Source organism: Serinus canaria, chromosome 4A (assembly GCF_022539315.1).
Source record: "Serinus canaria isolate serCan28SL12 chromosome 4A, serCan2020, whole genome shotgun sequence".
NCBI classification, from domain to species: domain Eukaryota; kingdom Metazoa; phylum Chordata; class Aves; order Passeriformes; family Fringillidae; genus Serinus; species Serinus canaria.
Genome location: NC_066318.1, coordinates 15,537,693 through 15,556,578, shown reverse-complemented (window position 1 = coordinate 15,556,578; position 18,886 = coordinate 15,537,693). Strand labels below are relative to the sequence as shown.

The 18,886-nt window shown below is 56.6% G+C and overlaps 2 protein-coding genes across 5 annotated transcripts; one reads left to right on the top strand and one right to left on the bottom strand.

Annotated features, from left to right (window-relative positions):
• Positions 1-729: 729 nt before the first annotated feature.
• Positions 730-6,413, top strand: RAB9B (RAB9B, member RAS oncogene family). Of its 3 annotated transcripts, XM_018924602.3 has the most exons (3): positions 730-795; positions 2,318-2,369; positions 3,213-6,413. In XM_018924602.3, the coding sequence occupies exon 3, from the start codon at positions 3,247-3,249 to the stop codon at positions 3,850-3,852; it is 606 nt and encodes a 201-aa protein (XP_018780147.1). In that variant the 5' UTR covers positions 730-795; positions 2,318-2,369; positions 3,213-3,246; the 3' UTR covers positions 3,853-6,413. The 3 variants fall into 3 exon arrangements, with proteins under 3 accessions (XP_018780147.1, XP_018780146.1, XP_050830462.1); XM_018924601.3 differs by lacking the exon at positions 730-795 and having other exon boundaries at positions 840-2,369; XM_050974505.1 differs by lacking the exons at positions 730-795; positions 2,318-2,369 and adding an exon at positions 2,381-2,641.
• Positions 6,414-10,624: 4,211 nt separating this feature from the next.
• Positions 10,625-17,701, bottom strand: PLP1 (proteolipid protein 1). 2 transcript variants are annotated; one of them, XM_009099473.3, is made up of 7 exons: positions 17,571-17,701; positions 15,136-15,322; positions 14,428-14,689; positions 13,454-13,622; positions 13,168-13,241; positions 12,990-13,055; positions 10,625-12,616 (listed from the first exon to the last, which is right to left on the bottom strand). In XM_009099473.3, exons 1-7 carry the CDS (start codon positions 17,572-17,574, stop codon positions 12,545-12,547), a joined length of 834 nt encoding a protein of 277 aa, XP_009097721.1. In that variant the 5' UTR covers positions 17,575-17,701; the 3' UTR covers positions 10,625-12,544. The 2 variants fall into 2 exon arrangements, with proteins under 2 accessions (XP_009097721.1, XP_009097722.1); XM_009099474.4 differs by having other exon boundaries at positions 14,533-14,689.
• Between the last annotated feature and the right edge of the window lie 1,185 nt (positions 17,702-18,886).

Genomic DNA, 18,886 nt, shown 5'->3' with positions numbered 1-18,886 from the left:
ACAAAGTGGGGACGGGGGGACTATGAGAGGAGTGACAGGGGCAGGCAGTGAGGGGGCACAGGCGCGACGGTGAGGGGAGTGACAGGGAACTGTGGTGAGGGGCTACGGTGCGACGTGGGACTGTGAGGAGACAGGAGATCGAGGAGTGACGGGGACTGGCATTAAGAGGGCTGCGGGGGCCAGGGGACACGCGGGGACTGTGAGGAGAGTGACAAAGGGGACTGTGAGGGGAGTGCCGGGGGCGAGCAATGCGGGGCTGCCGGCCACGCAGGGACATGGAGGACATGCAGGACTGCGGAGGGGAGTGACTGGGGGTGCTATGAGGTGCTGCGGGGCACAGGGGGACACTGAGGGCACTGGAGCTCGAGGAGTGACAGGGGAGGCATCCAGGGAGCACAGGTGGGACTGTGAGGAGTGACGAGGGGACTGTGAGGGGGCTGAGGAGGCACAGGGGGGACATGGGGGATCGTGAGGGGGCTGAGAAGGCACCGGGGAGACGTGGGACTGAGGAGTAATGAGGCGACTGTGAGGGGGCTGAGGAGGAACAGGGGGGACATGTGGGACTGTGAGGAGAGTGACGAGGGGACTGAGAAGGCTGAAGAGGCAGAGAGGAGACAAGCAGGACTATAAAGGAACGACCACGGCACCGTGAGGGGCTGCGGGGCGGGTCCTGCGGGCCGAGGGCGGGCCCTGCCGGCCGGCGGGAGGCGCGTGCGCGGCGCAGGCGCGGGGCTGAGCGGCACCTGCGCCCCGCGGGCCGGGCGGCGGCGGCGGCCGGAGGGCGGTGAGGGTGAGGTAAGGGCGGGCCCGGCGCCGCCGCCCCGGCCTGGGCACCTGCGGAGGAGGGGGGCTTGAGAGCCGCCCCTTTACCCCGGCCCATGCCGAGGGGGCCCCTCGCGGGTGCCGCTCCTCGGCTGCGGGTTCCTCCCTGGCCGCTCCCGTGGGACGGGATGAGACCCGCCGGAGGGTCTCGCCTCCGCCGAGCCGGGGCGTGGGGAGCAGGGGGGAGTCGGACCCGGCGTGCCCACTCCGTTGTTGGTACCTGCACGCAGGTGCTGGCACCCTGCGAGAGAGGGTCGGCCCTGCTGCAGTGGTGTTCAGCATCCGGAATAGCTCGCAACGGTACCAGCGATGTCAAGGCTGTGTCACGGCTGCCGGCAGCGTGCTGACCTGAGCCCTGCTGCTGAGTTCTGCAGGCTCTGGAGCAGCCCGGCATAACCTATTAGTCATTTTTAAAAAGAGTCACTTGCTAACAGAACATTTCTAAACAGAAATTCTGCTCGGGACTGATGGCCTGTGCCAGGAGGGGCTTTGGTGGCAGTGACTGTCTTAAACATCCCTCAGGAAGGTTTGGAAAGGACATGGGTATTGAACAGCTCACCTGCTCACGGGGCAGGATTTCCCCTAAGCCGTAGACCATGGGGACCTGTGATGTGGTTCCTGTTTGTTTCTTCTGACATTTGTATTTTGGTCTTTGCTTTAGAAGTACTGGGTCACACACTGCTCCTCAAATAGCCCATCAGGTTAGCTCAGCTGGGCTTGGTTTAAGGTGTTTCTGTGCAGGGAAGTGAAATTTGTGAGCCTTTTGTGCAGAAAGTGAAGAAACTCACTTAAAGCAGAAGTTTCTGCTTTTGGCTTTGTGGTGAGCACTGTTTGAAAGGGCTGCAAAAAGAACAGAACCAAGGTTGAACAGGGCCCCCTGAGGTTAAGGCAGAAAGCAGGGTTTGGCCTGGAAGGAGTAGGAGTGATGATCAGAGCAGTGCCACACACTCCTGCTTCAGTGGGTTGGAGATGTCATCACTGAACAGCACTACTCATCCACACCCTTCCCAGGAATGTTGGTAGCAGGTGTAAGCAAGCTCCTTGTCTTTTCATCCCAGGCTGTTTCCAGCTGGCTCACTTTCCTGGTTAGTAGATTCAGGTGCATGTTCAATCCTCAAATCAGATTCCAGGGTGTGTGAGTAGGCAGGACAAGCAGATCACAGTTATAATCCCCTGGATTGAGGGGAGACACAGGTTGGGCACCCTGTGCTCTCATGTCAGATCTCCTTCGGTTTGTTTTGTTCTTACCTGGGGTTCAGCATGCACCTTGTTACTGGCTCTGTCCTGCCTGGCCAGAAATGGGCTGTGTTCCATTTCACTCAGGGCAAGGGAAACTCCTCAGTGCTTTGTTCTTGCTGTTTTACTCCAGCCATCAGTACTGCACGTGCAGATTCCTAGAGCTCTGCTGTTGTCTTTCTGTCCTCAGTCAGCATCACAAACTGAAAGACAACAAGGGCAGCCCTGGTAACCTTGATGACTGATATTTGTTTTTTAGTGACTGATACACTGGAGGAAGGTGTTCCTGGACAGTCCTGGAGACAGAGCAGGTACAGTACAGCAGGCCAACAAACCTCTTATTCCATGTCAGGCCTTCACCCTAGCCTGCAGAGTGTTCCCTGGGAGGGGGAGGATGCATTGACGCTTGGCCTTGAGGGTGCTGACTAAGGAACCTGTGGTGTCTGGGTTGTTGCAATGTGAACCTGCAGCTGAGCCTGAGCAAATTGGACTGTGACAGGTGCTGCCAGCAAAGAGCAGCTGGTCCCTGTGCCTGGGAAACCCCTTCCGAGCCACAGAGATCACGCGCAGCTGCACTGGCAAGGTGAGTCAGCATCCTCAGGGTGATTAAGAACTGGCTTGACAAATTACTTGTATTGATATTAGACCTGCACATCTATTACATCCTTCCAGTAGAGCAAGTCAGAGAGGAGAAATTGTTTAGCTGGTGATGGTACAGTGGAAAGCAAGGCCTAGTGATGGCCACCTGTGGTGATTTTGCTGTTTCTGTGATAGCCTCACAGGATGCAGGCCTGGAGAGATATTTCAAGTAGTGATGATGTGTTTGGAAAAACTGGACAAGCTTTCTGATACAGAGTTTTCACCAAAACTGCTGTAATTGATACTTAACTCTCAACAGTTGTTTTTACCTTGCACTTAAAGAGGTCATTTGCTGCATCCATTTTGGACCTGATGGAAGACTTGAGTGCCTGAAAGTTTGTCCAGTTCCCAGCTCTAAACTCTAATAAGAGAGATTAGGAGATAAGATCTCTCCAAAAAAAGACATCACCTCCCATATACAAAACTTCAGAAGTGGATGTGGAAATACCATGTTTTGTTGTTCTGCAGAACCCAGAAGTCAAACGGCTGTTTTGTACTGTTTCTGAACCCTGCAGGTTACCTTGCTACCCTGCTCTCCGTCCTGCTGCAATGAGTGGGAAGTCCTTGCTCCTAAAGGTCATTCTCCTTGGAGATGGTGGAGTTGGGAAGAGCTCCCTCATGAATCGCTACGTCACCAACAAGTTTGACTCGCAGGCGTTCCACACCATTGGGGTGGAGTTCTTGAACCGGGACCTGGAGGTGGACGGGCGATTTGTGACCCTCCAGATTTGGGACACTGCGGGACAGGAGAGGTTCAAGAGCCTGCGGACGCCCTTTTACCGGGGAGCAGACTGCTGCCTGCTCACCTTCAGCGTGGATGACCGGCAGAGCTTTGAGAACCTCAGTAACTGGCAGAAGGAGTTTATCTATTATGCCGATGTGAAGGACCCTGAACACTTCCCATTTGTAGTCCTGGGCAACAAGATAGACAAACTGGAGAGGCAGGTGAGCACAGAGGAGGCCCGGGCCTGGTGCATGGAAAACGGTAACTATCCGTACCTGGAGACTAGTGCCAAGGATGACACCAATGTAACGGTGGCCTTTGAGGAAGCTGTGCGACAGGTGCTGGCGGTGGAGGAGCAGCTGGAGCACTGCATGCTGGGCCACACCATTGACCTGAACTCCAGCTCCAAATCGGGCTCATCCTGTTGCTGAGAGTAGCTGCTGCTTTGGGAGTGGTGCTCGAGCCGGCAGCTGGATCAAACACACCTGGGCAGCTCTGGGCCACTCTGAGTGGCCACAAGGACAAGAGGTGGTTTGCTCACTGGGGAGCTGCAGCTTCACCATCTGAATCCTGCCTGGAGTTTTCAGGCACAGAGCATGTATCTGCGGGAGGGAGCTGTTAACAGAGCATGTGAGCATAGTCTTGCTTCCATCTCTGCCTGTTTTACCAGGTTTAAGGAGCTGAGTTAAAGTCCTTTAAATTCTCTAAAGACAATAGGGATTTGTTCTCTACCAAGAACTGCCTGCAGAGCAAAGCTGAGAGCATCCTAGACACTGAAGTATTTTAGTCCTGAAAAAAAAGATATTAGACCCACTCATGACCATACTGCCAAAGGAAATCCCACTCAACATACTGAACAAAACCTGTCATAAAGACTCTGGCCCTTGTGACTGTGAGAAAGCCAAATACTGGAGTGGCTGGGATGTGTGTCTGTTATTTGGGATAAGTGCACTGTGTCCTGAGGCTGAATTGTGATGAGAATTGTTAGAGCTCTGACTTGAAGCAACATGTGAAGGAGAGATGGGCCTGTGTTTGAATGTGACAGTATTGTTTCTTCATAGCTGCCTATTTCTGGTCTGGTTTTCCTCACCTCTAACTTTGTCTCGTGTGAGTGTTATTTTTTGGAGAGACTGTCTGCTTGTTGTTTAATACTTGTTTCCTTGTCCCTTGTGGAAGCTCAGCCTTGAAGCCTTGGGTGAAAAACACTGATGTGGATGCTCACTGGGTCATGTCAAAGGGTTACTCAGGAGATCTGGAGTGTGACACTTCAGCCGGTTTCTGTCACAAGTGATCACTGTGTTCAGGTGATGTGCTCTAGCAGACCAGATGGCAGGTGGGTGGGCTGTCTCCTAGGTGTGCAGGTGGCTGGGGCCTCATGCGTGGTCAGCTGTTAAGCCCACTCTCTGTCTGGCAGCAGTGACCACTGTGCCTCATTAGCTAGCACAGCCACGCCTTCAGTTGCTCCAGCGTGGATGTTCCCTGTGAATGCTGCAGCATTGAACCATTTACCTGGTGTCAGGCACAGGGCTGCAGGCTCAGTTAGCCCATGCCATTGGCCTGGCCCCTGATCCCTCATAGGAAACCCAGGGTGTTTTATCTGTAATTCCTGTGACATACTGGTCAAGTGTCTGCTGTCAGTCCAGTGGGGAGAAAGCTGCACTGCTTTCTCTGTTCAAGGTGTGGGCAGCCCAAGGAGCCTTCTAGAAGGGATGCCAGGCTTTGCTCCCAACTCCTGCTCTCTGCTAGGTTAGTCCCAGGCTGGCTGTGTAGCAGAGATGAGCTTGCTGGCTGCTGTCTTTGCTATTCAAACCTCGTGCCCTGCAACCCCCTGTGCAAGCATTTGGCCAAAGCTGTGGCTGCCCACAGGCACGTAGGAGCCTGCCCTGAGCACATATCCACTGGCTGCTGGGTGATTCCCACTGTGGTCAGCTGCTGAATGGTAAATTTTATAGCTCAAATCAAGCAACCCTCCCTTAAGCTGTGCTTTAGAGCAGGGCAGTCCCTGCCCTGTGCTGGCAGCTTGTCCCCATCACAGTACAGTCTCTGAGCATGCACAGCATGAGCATTTTCCCCCATTTCTTCTGGGGTAACCCAGGGAGATACTGCCCTTGTCTGCAGGGCCAACCGTGTGTGGGACTGGAGTATTAATGCTTTAGGGGGAAGTAATTTCTAAACAGGCCTGAACAGTTGTGTTCATGGGGAGTAAATGCTATTCAGGCAGCTCCCTGAAGGAGAAGGTTCTGCCTCTGTAGGTGAAAGAGATTTTTACAGGATGTTATTGTTACCGTTTATTTAACTGTGTCTGACCTCCTGAGGCCTCTGGATTTTTCTTCATTAGCACTGCTTGATATTTCCTTCAAGGTCCCAGGCTCTGTGACCTGTGGTTCCAGTTTCCATCCCTGAACAGGCTCATTCCCTGGAGCTGGCACAGGGACTCAGGGTGAGAACAGATTCAAGTCCCTGTGTGCTGCCCCCCACCCCCCCGGCAGGGGTGCTGCTGAGGGAGCTCCCTGCAGGTGAAACTGCCACTTTCCCATTGATCTCCTGAGGTCTGTGTGAGGACTGGCACCTCTTGTGGAAGAGGGCAGAGATTCAGCATGCCACAGTGCAGGAAGCACATGAGCAGCTGTTTGCAGCACCATTGTGTGTCAATGCCGGACGCTAAAGCTCAAAAGCCTCGTTGTGCACATGTTACCCAGCACCTTTTATTTCTGACATTGGATCACTGACTTTTTATATTAAAACCCTCCTATTATATTAGGCTTTTTTTAAAATACAGAGTATAATATATTTCAGTTGTTTAATTTATTTTAAATGAAACACACAATTCCCAATGGAGCCAGGATTTTGAACTCTGTTGCAGTTCAGTGCCAACAGCCATCCCTTCCCGTGTCCCCTCGTGCTGCTGCGGTTGTTGCTATTGCTACAGAGCTGGAATTGTAAAACCATGATTCTACCTTTATTTAAGCAAATAAAATATGGATGTATCCAAGTGAGTTTGGGAAGTGACTGCCTTCTTGGTTTATCAGTGTTGAAGTCAGTTTTTGTTCTTCTGAGGACTGGTTAGTTACAGCACCTAGCAAAGAAGTCACTAAGGGCTCAGAGGGATATCCCTTCATGTACCTACCTGGACCAGGAGCTGAAGGATCAGAACTCAACAGCTGAATCCACTGACCAGTTTTGTCTTTTCAAGAGAATCAGAAAACAGTTTCAGAACAGAAATATTCCACATGGCTTCCTTCTGTCACTACATCTTAAATTCTCAGTCTGGGCTCTCAGCAGCAAGTCCGGTACTTTCCTGTGAATTCTTCCTGTGATCTTGGAACTGGCTCCTTGGACTCCAGGGGGTTGTAGCCAGGCATGATTTCCATAGGATGCTGAGAAGGAAATCAGCATATGGGGACTGTTCTCTTTCACTGTCCTGCCAGGATGGCTGCTTATTTTGGGGGACGCTCTCTGTGTTTGCAGAGCCTGTGCCTGCTGTTTCTTTTGGCAGAATGTTTTAGTTTATTTTCTTCCCAGGTCTGCCTGTGCTATTCATGATTCCAGGAGGCAGCACAGGGTTCAAAGTGCTTGGAAACGGTGCATTCTAAATGTGGGCTGAGTATCTGGGGTCCTCCAACATTTTACTTCAGCCATTTCAAAAGGCAGCTGAAAATGCAATCAACACTGGTGGGAGATGGCTCTGGCCTGGGAGTGTTGTGGGGTTTGGGTGAGGCTGCCTCAGGAAGGGTCTGTCTGAAAGCACCAGCAGCTGCTGACTCCCTGGGTGTGAGGTGTTTGTAAGGAAGAGCAGGCAGAGGCAGGAGCCGTAGAGAGGCCATTCCCTCATTCCCCACTTTCCCTCTGTAACCTGTGGCAGAGGGCTCTGTAGGTTTTGTCATGGCATGGGGAGAGGATGGATCCCTGCAGGGCAAAGGAGTGTTTCCAAAGGAAAGCAGTGAGCTACTTCTGTGTGGGACAGATGCTGTAGCATATCCCACTGTGTTTGGAGAGGAGAAGGGGTGAGGAATGTCCTGATCCCATTCATCCTTCTCTCCCACGGCCCTCTTGAGGATTCTACTGCTCTGGGCTGGGTAGCGCCCCTGAAAGGCCATGCAACTGCTTGGTGGTGGGCTAAGGAAACTGGATTCTCCTCAAGAGCCACTCTCTGAGGAGCACCAGTGGCTGGAGATTCCCTGGGGCTGCTCTCTGGTGACCAGGGGTGTTCCCTGCGTGCAGCTCCTCCTTAGCTCTGGGGCTGCTCCTCAAGGCAATAAATTGTGAGGTGATTCATGGGATCTCTGGATACAGCATATTCTTGTGTGAAGTTGAGCTGAATGAATAAAGAGTTAACAATGGCCCTTTAAGAGCCTCTGAACCCTACTTCAAGCTCCAGTTCCAAAGAGGGGCTTGAGGACAGCTCTGACACTGGAGCACTGGTGTGTTCTCCTCTGAACTGAGGAGCACTTGGCTGGGAGGTGATGGCAGCTCCATCAGTGGTCATCTGAAGGCCACAGGTGAGTCAGAGTCCCTTGACAGGGAGATTGGCCTGCTGGGGTGATTGCTCGTGTGAAAGCAATCAGAGATGGACAGAGATAGCCCCTGGCCCCAGTGCTTGCATAACTGGTGCAGGAGCTCTTTCCTCGTGTCTTCCTGGGGTCCTTTGGGGGCTGATGGACATGGCCACGTGCAGGTACAGGACTCCTGGAGCAGGTTGCTTGGAGAAGCTGTGGCTGCCCCATCCGTGTAAGTGTTGAAGTCCAGGGAGAATGGAGCTCTAACAACATGCTGTAGTGGAAGTTGTCCCTGCCTGGGGCAGGTGGTCAGAGCTGGATGATTGTTAAGGTCCCTTTGAACCCAGGCCATTCTGTGTTTCTGTGACTTTCCACTTACTATTCCCTCTTCATCTTTAGACAGAAGCTCCTGGCAGAGCTGGACTATGCAGAGATGAGAGAAAGCAGCTGGCTGCTTGATCAGGTGCAGGTGAGGACTTTAGCCAGGGCAGGTGGGTCAGTACCATGCCATGGCCCTGGCAGGCAGCATGGCATATCCAAAACAGCTCTGTACCAGCCACTGTCAAGAAAACTGCCCTGGCTGAAACCAGCACATCATCCTACACAGCCTTTCCAGGTCTGAGTCCGAATCCGTGCTGAGAGAAGTGAGCCTTTGGTGGTGTTTATGGTGTGTCCTGGGGGGCTCGGGGGTGGGGTTTCCCAGGAAGGGCCATCAGCCGGGACGGGCAGCACAGGGACGGGGCCCGGGGCTGCGGGGGGAACCGGGGCTCGCCGCCGCTTGCCTCGCTGCCCGAGGAGCCGCCGCTGCATCCGACGGCCGCGGGGAGGAGCCGCAGGACCGGGGATGCGCGCCCGAGGCTCGGGGATGCGGAGATGGCCATCGCCCTTGGGGGCTGCCTGAGCGCCGGGCTGGGGGCCCATGGTCACCTCCAACACCTCCTGGGTGCCGCCATCCCCATCCCTCTCTTTTCCCCTCCCCAAGGCACACAGGGCCGTCTCTCGGGGCGGCAGGGCACAGGATGGAGGGATGGGAGTTGCCTCGCCTTCTTACCAGCAATCCAGCCCATAGGACTTGCTCCAGGGTCCCTTCTCTGGTCCAGCCTTTGTGGGAGCAAAGTACTGCCGCATTTTAGCCGCAGGTGATTGCACTGTGTCCCCTGCTTGGAGCTTTCCTGATGGGCCAAGGTGTGGTTTTGTTTGGTTTTGGTTTTTAACAGATAGGGTTTGGTATGATGCAGAGCTTATTCCCTGTCTTTTCTCAGCCGGTGTCTGGAGGGCGCTGGGTGCCCAGGAAAGGGGCTCTGAGGGCAGGTCCCATGTCCCCAGGTGGGGTGGCAGCGGGGCATGGCCAAGGGCACACCTGATGAGGCTGCATGTGCCCTTTGGCCCTGGGCCTTGCCCAGCTCCCTGGCCTTGCTGGCCGTTCTCATACGCCACCTCGCACTTGCTGTCCCCATCCCGCACCCCGGCCGGGGGGGCACCAGGCTCTGCCAGGGGAAAGAGATGGCGTTTTGTTCCCCGGCTCGCTGCTGCCCAGAGGCTGATTGTGCACACACAGGACCCTTTCAGCACGGGGAGAGGAGGGTGATGGCATCTGGGAACGCAGGGAACAAAGGGCCCCGTTGATGCTGGCTGCAGCCCCATGGGTTTCTGTCAGCCAGGGCAAGGCCAAGCTGTGCCACTGAGCTGGTGCAGCAGCAGTGCATGAGCCAAACCTCCCCTGGCCAGGCTGCATTGGGCGGCTTTTCTGCCTGTTCAGAGGGGGCTGAAGCCAGGGAAGAGAGGGGGGAGTGGGATTTAGGCTAGGGTCCCATTTAGGAAGAGTACTGAAGGTCCCACCCTGCCACTCCAGGGCATGTGGCTGTGCCTGAAATCTGCATTTTTGTACAGACCCATGGGGTTGGGAGCATCCCTCTGTGGCCTCACTCCCTGGAGGCCCCTGGGCACAGCTTCTGGGGAGATTTCCAAGAGAAACAACATTTGAATCAATAATTTTTGAGCAGCTGCTGTGGAAAGATGCACCCAAGGGTTTCTGTGGCAGAAAGGCAGCAGCCAATGCCCTCCCACGCACCAGCACCATGGACACGGTTAACAATCCTGCAGCAAATGGCACCACAGAGCCACAGACAGGACACGTGGGGCTCTGTGACAATCCAGTGTGCCCCTGTGCCTAAACAAGGCCATCCTGTTCCACACAGGGCTCTCTGCAAGCGAGACAATCGCCCACCCTGCATGGCTCTGGCCATGTTCATCCCACACATGCTGCCTTAGTGTCAGCCAGCTTGGCTTCAGATGTCCTGTTAGTTTTGTTGTGGTTTTGTTGTGGTTTTGTTGTGCTACATGAGGAGACACAGCAGAGGCTGTCAGCAAGTGGGCTGAGTGTTAAAGGGCAGCAGCAGCACCAAACACAAGCAAGCAGCTGCTACAAGACCCCAGCTTTCCTCAGGGTGGCTGGAGGATAAATAAGAGGTTTTAAGGGCCCCCCCACCAGCTGGGAACAATGATTTTGAAGTCAGAGTTATGAACCTCGTGGCTGGAGTGGGCAGAGCCCTGCAGGGGCTGCTGGCCCACACATGGATCAGCAAGTACTGCTCCTCTGAGACCTTGTCTTCTGCAGCCTCCTTTTCCCTGGAGAGCCTCCCCTTTTTTTTCTTGTGGGGGCAGAAGGTGGGAAAGCCAGCAAAACAAATGGACAGGCAGACGTACGTCTTGTTCAGAATGTTCTTAATTTTAATGTATTTTCTTTAATTTTTATAAAATACATCCTGTAAGATAAGTCTTTAAAAACTTGCTCCTTTTTATTGCTGGTTAACAAGTTGAAATTCTAGATCAGAAATGAAGGAAACACTTTCAGTTGATTAACTCTTTTTGCATGTGTATGTGTGTGTGTATGTGTGTGTGCGTGTGTGGGGTCTGGGGACAAGGGTGGGAAGGAGGACCTGGTTATTTTTTGTTAAATGGATATGAAAAAAAACCCCAGCAACCCCCCAAAAGAGATAGCACTGATGTGAATTTCCAGATCTTGACTGGTTTCTCCCCACCCTGCCACCCCTGCTGGCATCTCCCCCCTCCCCATCCCGTGTGCGTTGGTAGCCTGGCCAACCTATTTCAGCATTCCTGGCAGCAAGGATCCTTCAAATGCACTGCTCAGCAGATCTGCCTCCTTATCCTTGCCCCTGCTGAAACCAGCACTTAAAAATATATATAACAACAATACAGACATGGAAAAAAAAAATAAATCCATGCAAGATGGAGCTTCAGTCTGCCACTGAAATTAGTTTCTCCAATAAATAAACACAAAGATTAGCACTAAGGAGAGAGGCAGGGAGAGCAAAACAAATCACCAGTTGTCAGGGAGGACTGGAAACAGCACTTCTGAAGGTCTGGCTGGATCCATGCTATCCAGCCAGAGGGCTTTCCTCCAGCTGGAGAACAGTCATGGAGGAGAGGTCTCCACCCAACCCCTTGCCCCCTACCCCTCTCCCTGGGAAAAGACTGGCACCAGTAAGGATCTGGATTGCAGGGACGGGCTGTGTTTGCACCCTGTGACCCCCAAACTGCCACCTTTCCTTCCCTCCTCAATTCCTTCATGGGTTTCACCTGGGAGCGAGATGCTGCCAGTCCCTCCCACCCTGGCAGGCACAAGGCAGCCGTTCTGACTTGCAGGAAAAAAAAGTGAGGGGACGAGAGGGACAGAAGGAGGGGAGGTTACATTTGACAAGGGGGAGAAGTGAGCCGAGCTCTCTGGCCCAGTGGAGGTTAGAGAAGCAGACATCACCCCAGAGAAGAGCACCATTGTGAAGGGCACTGGCAGGGCAGGCAAGGCACGCGGTCCCGAGGGTTATCCCCTGCCTACGGAGGGATGGCTCTGGCTTTACCCTCCCAGGGCTTGCTGCAGAGGTGTCCCCTCCTCAGTCAAACCAATTTGCTGCCTCTCTGCTGCCTGGAGGGTAAAGCCAAGAGTCCCCCTTGTCTACAGAGACACCAAACTCCTTTAGGCTTTAAATAGGAGCAGCTGGGTTAGGGCTTTATCGACATTGGGATCAGCACTCTCTTCTCCACACTGGGAAGATCCTTGCCCTGAACTCCCTTTGCCGTGGCTGCAGCAGGCAATTTAGGTTAAATTCATCTTTCTCTGCTAAGGGAAAAAAAATCCTTCTCTTATTCTCCATCCATGGGTGGTGACAGCAGACAGCTCCAGGAGAGTCTTTAGCAATGGTACCAGGACTGGGCCAACTTCCTTTTCTCTCTAGGTAGCCTCTTGCTACTCATGGAGCAACCTACATGGATTTCTTCCTCCCAGGAGCTTGAAGGCCTTTGCTCATCCCTAGGCAACACTGGGACATTGGAGAAAGTCCCTCCTCTTCTCTGGCTGGTTTTGATGGGCTCTAGAGCGAACCGGTTACGGATGAGCAACGAGAGAAAAGTGCATGAAGAGGCGTCCATTGGTGGGAAGCTCTCCTTCCTGGTCACGCTCAGCACAATGGATGTGAGGGAGGAAGAGGAGGGGAGTCATCAGCGAAGGCAGAGTTAACGCAGGAGACCTGGTGTCAGGTGGCTGCAGTGTTAAAGCCTCGGGGTTAGACAAAAGAAGGGCGTTTGGTCTGGCTGGGCTCCGCCTCGCGGGCTAGAACTTGGTGCCTCGGCCCATCAGCCTGAGGACTGCGAAGTTGTAGGTGGCTGCGATGATGAAGGTGACCTGTGGGTGGGAGGACAGTGAGCGAGGGGGCAGCCCCAGCCCCACACCCCCACAGAGCAGTGCCCTGCAGAGCCCCGCTGCACCATCGGGACACCGCGGTGCCGTGTCACCGGTGTGAGCAAGAGGAGAGCTGGGGACAGGCAGGGCACTCCGTGCACTGGGACCTCTCCCTGGTGGGCTGCTAAAGCCTCTCCAGATCCCCTCTTGCAGCCACCTCCACCTTATGGCCTGGACTCACCATCTGCACTTACGTGCCAGAAAACGACACGAGCACAGGCTCTGTCCCATCCATGCCCACCACCTTCGCTGTCCTTTTCCCCCACATCTTTGCCAGGCGGAGAAGCACGGCTGGGCAGGGGGAGCACTGACTCACCAGTGAGACCAGCGTGGCAGCTGCCCCCACGAAGGCTGCGATGAAGAGGTGGAAAGTCATCTGGAACTGCAAGGGAACAGGAGGGTGAGCTCACGGGGTCCCATGTGCTGCCTGGGGAGGCCAGAGCCACGGTGTCCCACAGAGGGGGAGCACACGTGAGGTAGCAGGAGTTACTCACCTCGCTGGTCTTGCAGATGGAGAGCAGGTTGGAGCCACACACCTTGCCAGGGAAAGCATTCCAGGGCAGGACACCTGTGGAGACGTGGGGGCCAGGTGAGCAGGGCGTGGCTGACAGCTGACTTCATTGCCCAGCTTCCTGCAGCCACCTGTCACACACCCCCCAGCATTTCGGGGCTCTTCAGCACCTGCCCTGCTTTATCCCACCCAACGTGCCTGGGCCCTGCCCTCCACCCCCTCTCCTCTGCCCTGAGCCCTGGCTCCTGGGTGGTGAGCCCGGCACTCACCGTACATCCTGGCATCTGCACACAGGGTGCCAATGCTGGCCGAGGTCTTGGTGGGGTTGCCAATGGACTGGCAGGTGGTCCAAGTGTTAAAATAGATGTAGACGGGCACGGCAGAGCAGGCGAACACCAGGAGCCAGATGATGGTCAGGACGTAGGTAATGCCCACAAACTGCAAGGGGCAGGACAAAGCCAGGCACAGCCGTGGTTACCAAGTGGCCCAGGCCATGGACAGGGGAGCGCGAGGTTCCCCAGGCAGGGGAGGGCATGGGGCAGGTGGGGGAGAGTGATGATACCTGCACCCAGCTCTGCACCACCTGCCAGAGCCAGCCTGGCCCCAGGCAGGCAGCACAGGACAGCAGCCCAAGCTGGGGGCTCCTGCTGCTCACAGGAGCAGGGGCAGTCCCAGATTCACACCCGGCTGTGTGTGCGTGGGGGGACTGGCAGCAGCAGGATAGCTGCCACATTTGGGGGTGGGGGGTTTGACCGTGGCCACGGCCAAGCAGGGTTTGATCTCTGTGGGAGGGCAGCTGCAAAAGCTGCCTTAGCGTGTCAGAGTGGCTCTCCTGCCCTCCCTCCATGGTGCCACCCCAACCAGCCCCCGAGGGAACCACAGCCGTGCCCCTCTGCTCCCCCAGGCCACAGAGGATCCCTTTGCCACACTCAGTTCCCAAGCACAGGGGAGTGGATGACCGCAGGGGTACCGGGTACCGCAGAGCTTTGAGCTGCCAGCACCGCAGCGATGCTCAGATTCTCCCTGCCTCTGTTTAAACATGAAGCACTTTTATTAAGCGTAGCCATTTGGGCTGCTTTGGTCCCCAGGAAACACGGCAGGCCTGGGGGAGGACAGCAGGGCTGTGCTTCCCTTTGGGGTATCCCAAAACCCAGAGGGGCGCAGTCTCCTGCCCTTTGGCCACGCGGAGCGTGGTGAACCCGCTGGGGCGCGCGAAGGGGTGCCAAACCCCGGTTAAGATCACCTTGTCAGGATGTCCTAGCCACTTTCCCAAACAATGACACACCCGCTGCCACGAGTGAGCTCGCTGGGGGCCTCGCGCTCCCCTCCCTTTCGGGCCCCCAGTTACCGTAGCGCTGAGGCCCTTGCCGCAGATGGTGGTCCTGTAGTCCCCAAAGATTTGCCGGACGGCACCGGTGGTGTAGAAGCCTTCGGCCAACAGCAGGGCTCCATAGAGGAAGAAGAAGGCAGCTGTGCCGTAGATGAAGTACTGAAAGCCGTGGATGCTGTGGGGGAGAGGAGGGGGCAGGGGTGCTCAGGTGCCAGGGAGGTGCCAGAGAGCTCAGCCCTGGGTCCTGCCTCTTCCCCTCCCCACACTGCCCCAAGGGGACCAAATCAGAGGGTGAAGCCACAGGAAGAACAAGCTGGGGCAAAGCTGTGGGGAGCAAAGCTGCCACAGACACCCCCACATCCTCCATACCTACCCCGTGCAGAGGACCAGCTCTACCCAGGACACCTAGCAAGGGCCAGATAAAAACTGGTGTGAAATAAAACAAGAGGCCACTTGGACCTTGCCATGGAGCCATGGGCAAAGGCAGCTTGGGGTCTCCCTGGTGCCCAGGTGAGAGCCTGGCCCTGGTCAGCCCAGCCAGACACCTCAGCCTGGCACAGAGCAGGACAAAGCTGTGAGGGTCCCCAGCACGAGGAGGGTGCTCTGCAGCAGGGTACTTACACATCGAGGAGAAACTCATAGTCCTGGTAGTTTTTGGAGAAGTAGGTCTCGATGAGCTGCTCGGTGCCTGTGAGGGCCTCGTGCCCACAGCCACAAAACAGTGCTACCCCAAAGAAGCACAGGCCAGTGGCAACCAGGGAAGCAAAGGGTGCCCCAATGAGACATCTGGCACAGCACTCGAGTAAACCTGTGGAGAGAAGAGGAGAGGTGGGACTGCTGGGACAAGGATTGCTTGGAGCCTGCAGCTCAGGAGCATGAGCGCAGTGGGAGAAAGGTGCCTGGCAGGAGGAGGAAAACAGCTTGAAGGAAAACCTCAGAAATAACCCATTGCAGTGCTGTAGAGCCAAACCCAGCAGCTTCCCTGAGAGCTCTCCCAGCAGCTCAGAGCCCACCCAAGGGTGCCCAGGGATGGTGGCAGCATGGGGCACCGGAGCTGTGAGGAGCCAGCCATGCTGACCCGTGACAAACAGATGGAAATAGAGTGTGACGTAGCGTAATGCCAGTGGGACCTGGCAAACAAGCTGCTAATGGGCTCCCCACTGCCACCACAGCAGCCACCACAGCTGCCTGCAGCTCTGTTTTGCCGTTGAAGATGGAAGGGAACCCAGAACCTCCACAGAATCAAACCCCAGGGTAGATCCAGCAAGGTGGCCCTGCTTGGGGCAGCACACACCCTGAGCACTTTGGACATCCAGGTGGCACGCTGGGCACTCATCCTTTGCCTGGCAGCCTGCAGGCAGCTCGGGCTGCAGCTGCCCCTTTGTGCAGGCAGACGAGCTTGTAGGAAGGAGCCATGCTCATTCCACAAATGACAACACTTGTGTAATTGGTTTAGTCCTCCAGGAGCTGCGTGAGGGCAGGGAAAGCAAGGACACACAGCAGTGTGCTGCTTGGAGTGCCTAAATGCTGGATTTTTTCAGCAGTGAGGCCATGGGCACCTGCTCCTTCTGCACGTCGGGACTCTAACGTGCAGGAGTGTTGGCTCAGTTTCCCTGTGGACTGGGTTTGGAGGTGCCCAGCCACTTTCTAACATGGGCTCAGTTTCCCTGTGGGCTGGGTTTGGAGGTGCCCAGCCAGCTGCTGTCCTGCCTGCTTTGGGGGCAGACAGCCAGGTGGGTTTGCACCCACCAGCATCTGGCTCCAGCTAAGCTGGGAAGAGCTGCTGCCCTGGCTGTGTGACACCTGGGGAAGCTGCTCCCCTTCCCCAGGATGTGGGCTCTGGCACCTCACTGCCCAGGGCAGAGTGGATCCCTGGGCACATCCCATCTGGGCATAGAATTCCTGCCTTGAATGCCAAAAAGGCACCCACACCAAACCCACCCTCCCTCTGCAAATCCCACAGTGCTTATCTCCTCCCCAAGAGGACAAGAAAGCCGTGGGGTCCTGGCCAGCCCTCCCCTCCCCACTGGGAGCAAGGTTGCGCAGTGGCACCGAGGACAATGGGGGATTGTCCTGGCACTGCCATCCCAGTGGCTGCCCCACGCCAAGAGCAAACAGGGAACAAAGGCAGCGCTCTTGGGGAGTGCTGGGACCCTTCCCTCCTGTTTGCCTTGGGCACAGCAGATCCAGGGGGGGCCTCGTTCATCCTGGGAGCGCTGCTCCCAACCTCTCTGGGACCCACAGTCTGGCCCCTCGCTGGGCCAAACTTGCCTTTTCTGGTTTGATTTTTGGCCATCAGGGAGATGGCACAGAGGTGCCCGCTCTGGGGCAGTGAGCAGCTCCATTCCCAGGGGACTGCGAGTCCTGGGATGCTACAGGGCCCCACAGGCTCCCTGCCACAGCCCCTCTGCTTTGGGAAGCTGCAGGGGGCAAGCCTGGGGAGGGAAAGGAGGGGAGAAAGAGCCCTTGTACCACACAATCTTGAGCCTTGTACCCAGGCTCCGCTGCTGCCAGAGCCAAACAACGTGCTGCAGACAGGAGGAGGAGGCAGGGGGCCGGTGGAACAAGGCACCCCTGGGAACAGAGCAGCCCTAAAACCCCAGGGTACACTGGTGAGTATTGGCTCTGCTGTATCAGTAGGGAAACTGAGGCACCAGGTGTGCCTCTGTCTTCCCAAGGCTGCTCCATACAAGTGGCACAAGATGTGACAGGCTCAGTGCCCTGCCTGGACCTCACAGCTCCTGCCAGCCCCAGGCTGGAGCTCTCATCTCTCCAGCCCATATGGTGAGGGCTGAGGTGGGACAGGCTGTGGGGATGGCATCTGCCCCCACAGACAGCACACGGGGACAGAAAACTGCCTTGGGAAAGAAAACATCATCCCTGCCGTGTAGAGGCATCCTCCCTTGGCAGCTCCCACGGCTGGCACGGGCACACCGGGGTCACCAGGACCTCACCAGTGCCAGAGGAAACTTTCAGTGGGCTCTGCTCTGGGCTCAGGTCCCCAGAGACACCAGCAGCAGCTCTCCAGGTGGCCCCCACCCTCACCTCATACTCACCCATGGTGCTGGACTTGCTCAGCTCCCCCGAGCGCCGCTCTGCTGCTTCGGTGCTGCGTGCGGAGCCTCCCTGCCGGCGGTCCCACGCCCTGGATTTCCCCCTCTGGGTGCCTGTCCTGCTCTCCAGCAAAGAAAAGGGCTCTCTGAGTGACAGCCACCCCCCTTAAAGGCAGCGGGCCCGCCCTGCCCGCCCCCCCAGCACCCCTTGGCTGCCAGCTCCGGGTGCCCGGCGGTGCCAGCGGCCCCGCGCAGCGCCCCGGGGGAAAAGGCTCCTGCGACAGTGAGACAGCAGTCTGGGCCAGGGGAGGGGGTGGTCCCCCCTCATTGGTGGCTCTGGGGACATCCCCCAGGCCCACCAGACGTGTTTGTGCAAGCTGCCCACTGAGGCAGTGTGGCAGTGTGGCCCTGTGGGACAGCAGTGGTGTGCCCTGTCACCTCCCCGATTCCCAGCATCTGGCAGCAGGGAAGAGGGGTTCCCATCCCAGGAACCTGCTTTCAGCTTTGGGGGCTCCAAACTGGCAGTTTTGCCCCTTTTGATGGGAATCTTGCAGCTACTTTCCCCAGCGCCGTGACCCCCGAGGGACAGTGGCATTGTGGTGGGGACACCCGTGGGTCCCCATGGCCTCAGGGCTGTGGCAGGTGCAGCCTGGTCCCTTGGGTGCCCCACGTCCCGTGGGTGCCACGGTTCCCACGGGTGCCCCTGGTCCCCTGCAGCTGTGGAGGCAGCAGAGGGCCAAGGGAGCCTGCAGAGGGCAACCGGCCCCTTCCCGGCAGGCACAGGGGACAAAGCCCTGCTGTGTCCCTCAATGCCCCTCTGTGTGCCAGGGCCTGCCTGTCCCTGGGCTCGGGGACACTGCTGGGCTGTGGCAGGCTAGGACCAGGGTGGGCCATCCTCCGGGGACCCTGCCCCTTCCCACCAAGCCAAAAAGGCACCCCTTGGCTTGCCCACAGGCGGGCTGGGGGGAAGCACCACTTGGGCATCCATGCCAGGGTGTTGTGGTGGCCACATGCACCCCAGAGCAGTGGGACACAGCTCCTGGCCCCACAGCACCCCTCCCTGCCTCAGTTTCCCACTGCAGAGGGGCTGCCTGGTGTCCTCCGGCAGATGTGGAATGGGAGGGGACAACAGAGCAGGAGGAGCCTCTGCCACCACTGTGGCAACTCCCTCAGTTCCCAAGGTGGCACCCAGGTGGCCTGGCAGCGATGTCACCTGGCCATGATGGCCTTGAAATGGCCATGGGATGGTGACAGACTTGCAACACCCCTTTGGAAATAGCCAGAACCCCTCCAGCACTGCAAACCAACAGAGCCCTGCC

What these genes read in the sequence shown, in the direction of transcription:
- PLP1 (XM_009099473.3), bottom strand. An exon ending in TATGAGTTTCTCCTCGATGT is followed by an intron (nt 14,690 to 15,135) that starts GTAAGTACCCTG and finishes TCTCCCCCACAG; the next exon opens with CATCCACGGCTTTCAGTACT. An exon ending in CTGCCACGCTGGTCTCACTG is followed by an intron (nt 12,617 to 12,989) that starts GTGAGTCAGTGC and finishes TCCCACCCACAG; the next exon opens with GTCACCTTCATCATCGCAGC.
- RAB9B (XM_018924601.3), top strand. Translation starts at nt 2,296, where the DNA reads ATGACTGATATTTGTTTTTTAGTGACTGATACACTGGAGGAAGGTGTT. An exon ending in CAGTCCTGGAGACAGAGCAG is followed by an intron (nt 2,370 to 3,212) that starts GTACAGTACAGC and finishes TGAACCCTGCAG; the next exon opens with GTTACCTTGCTACCCTGCTC.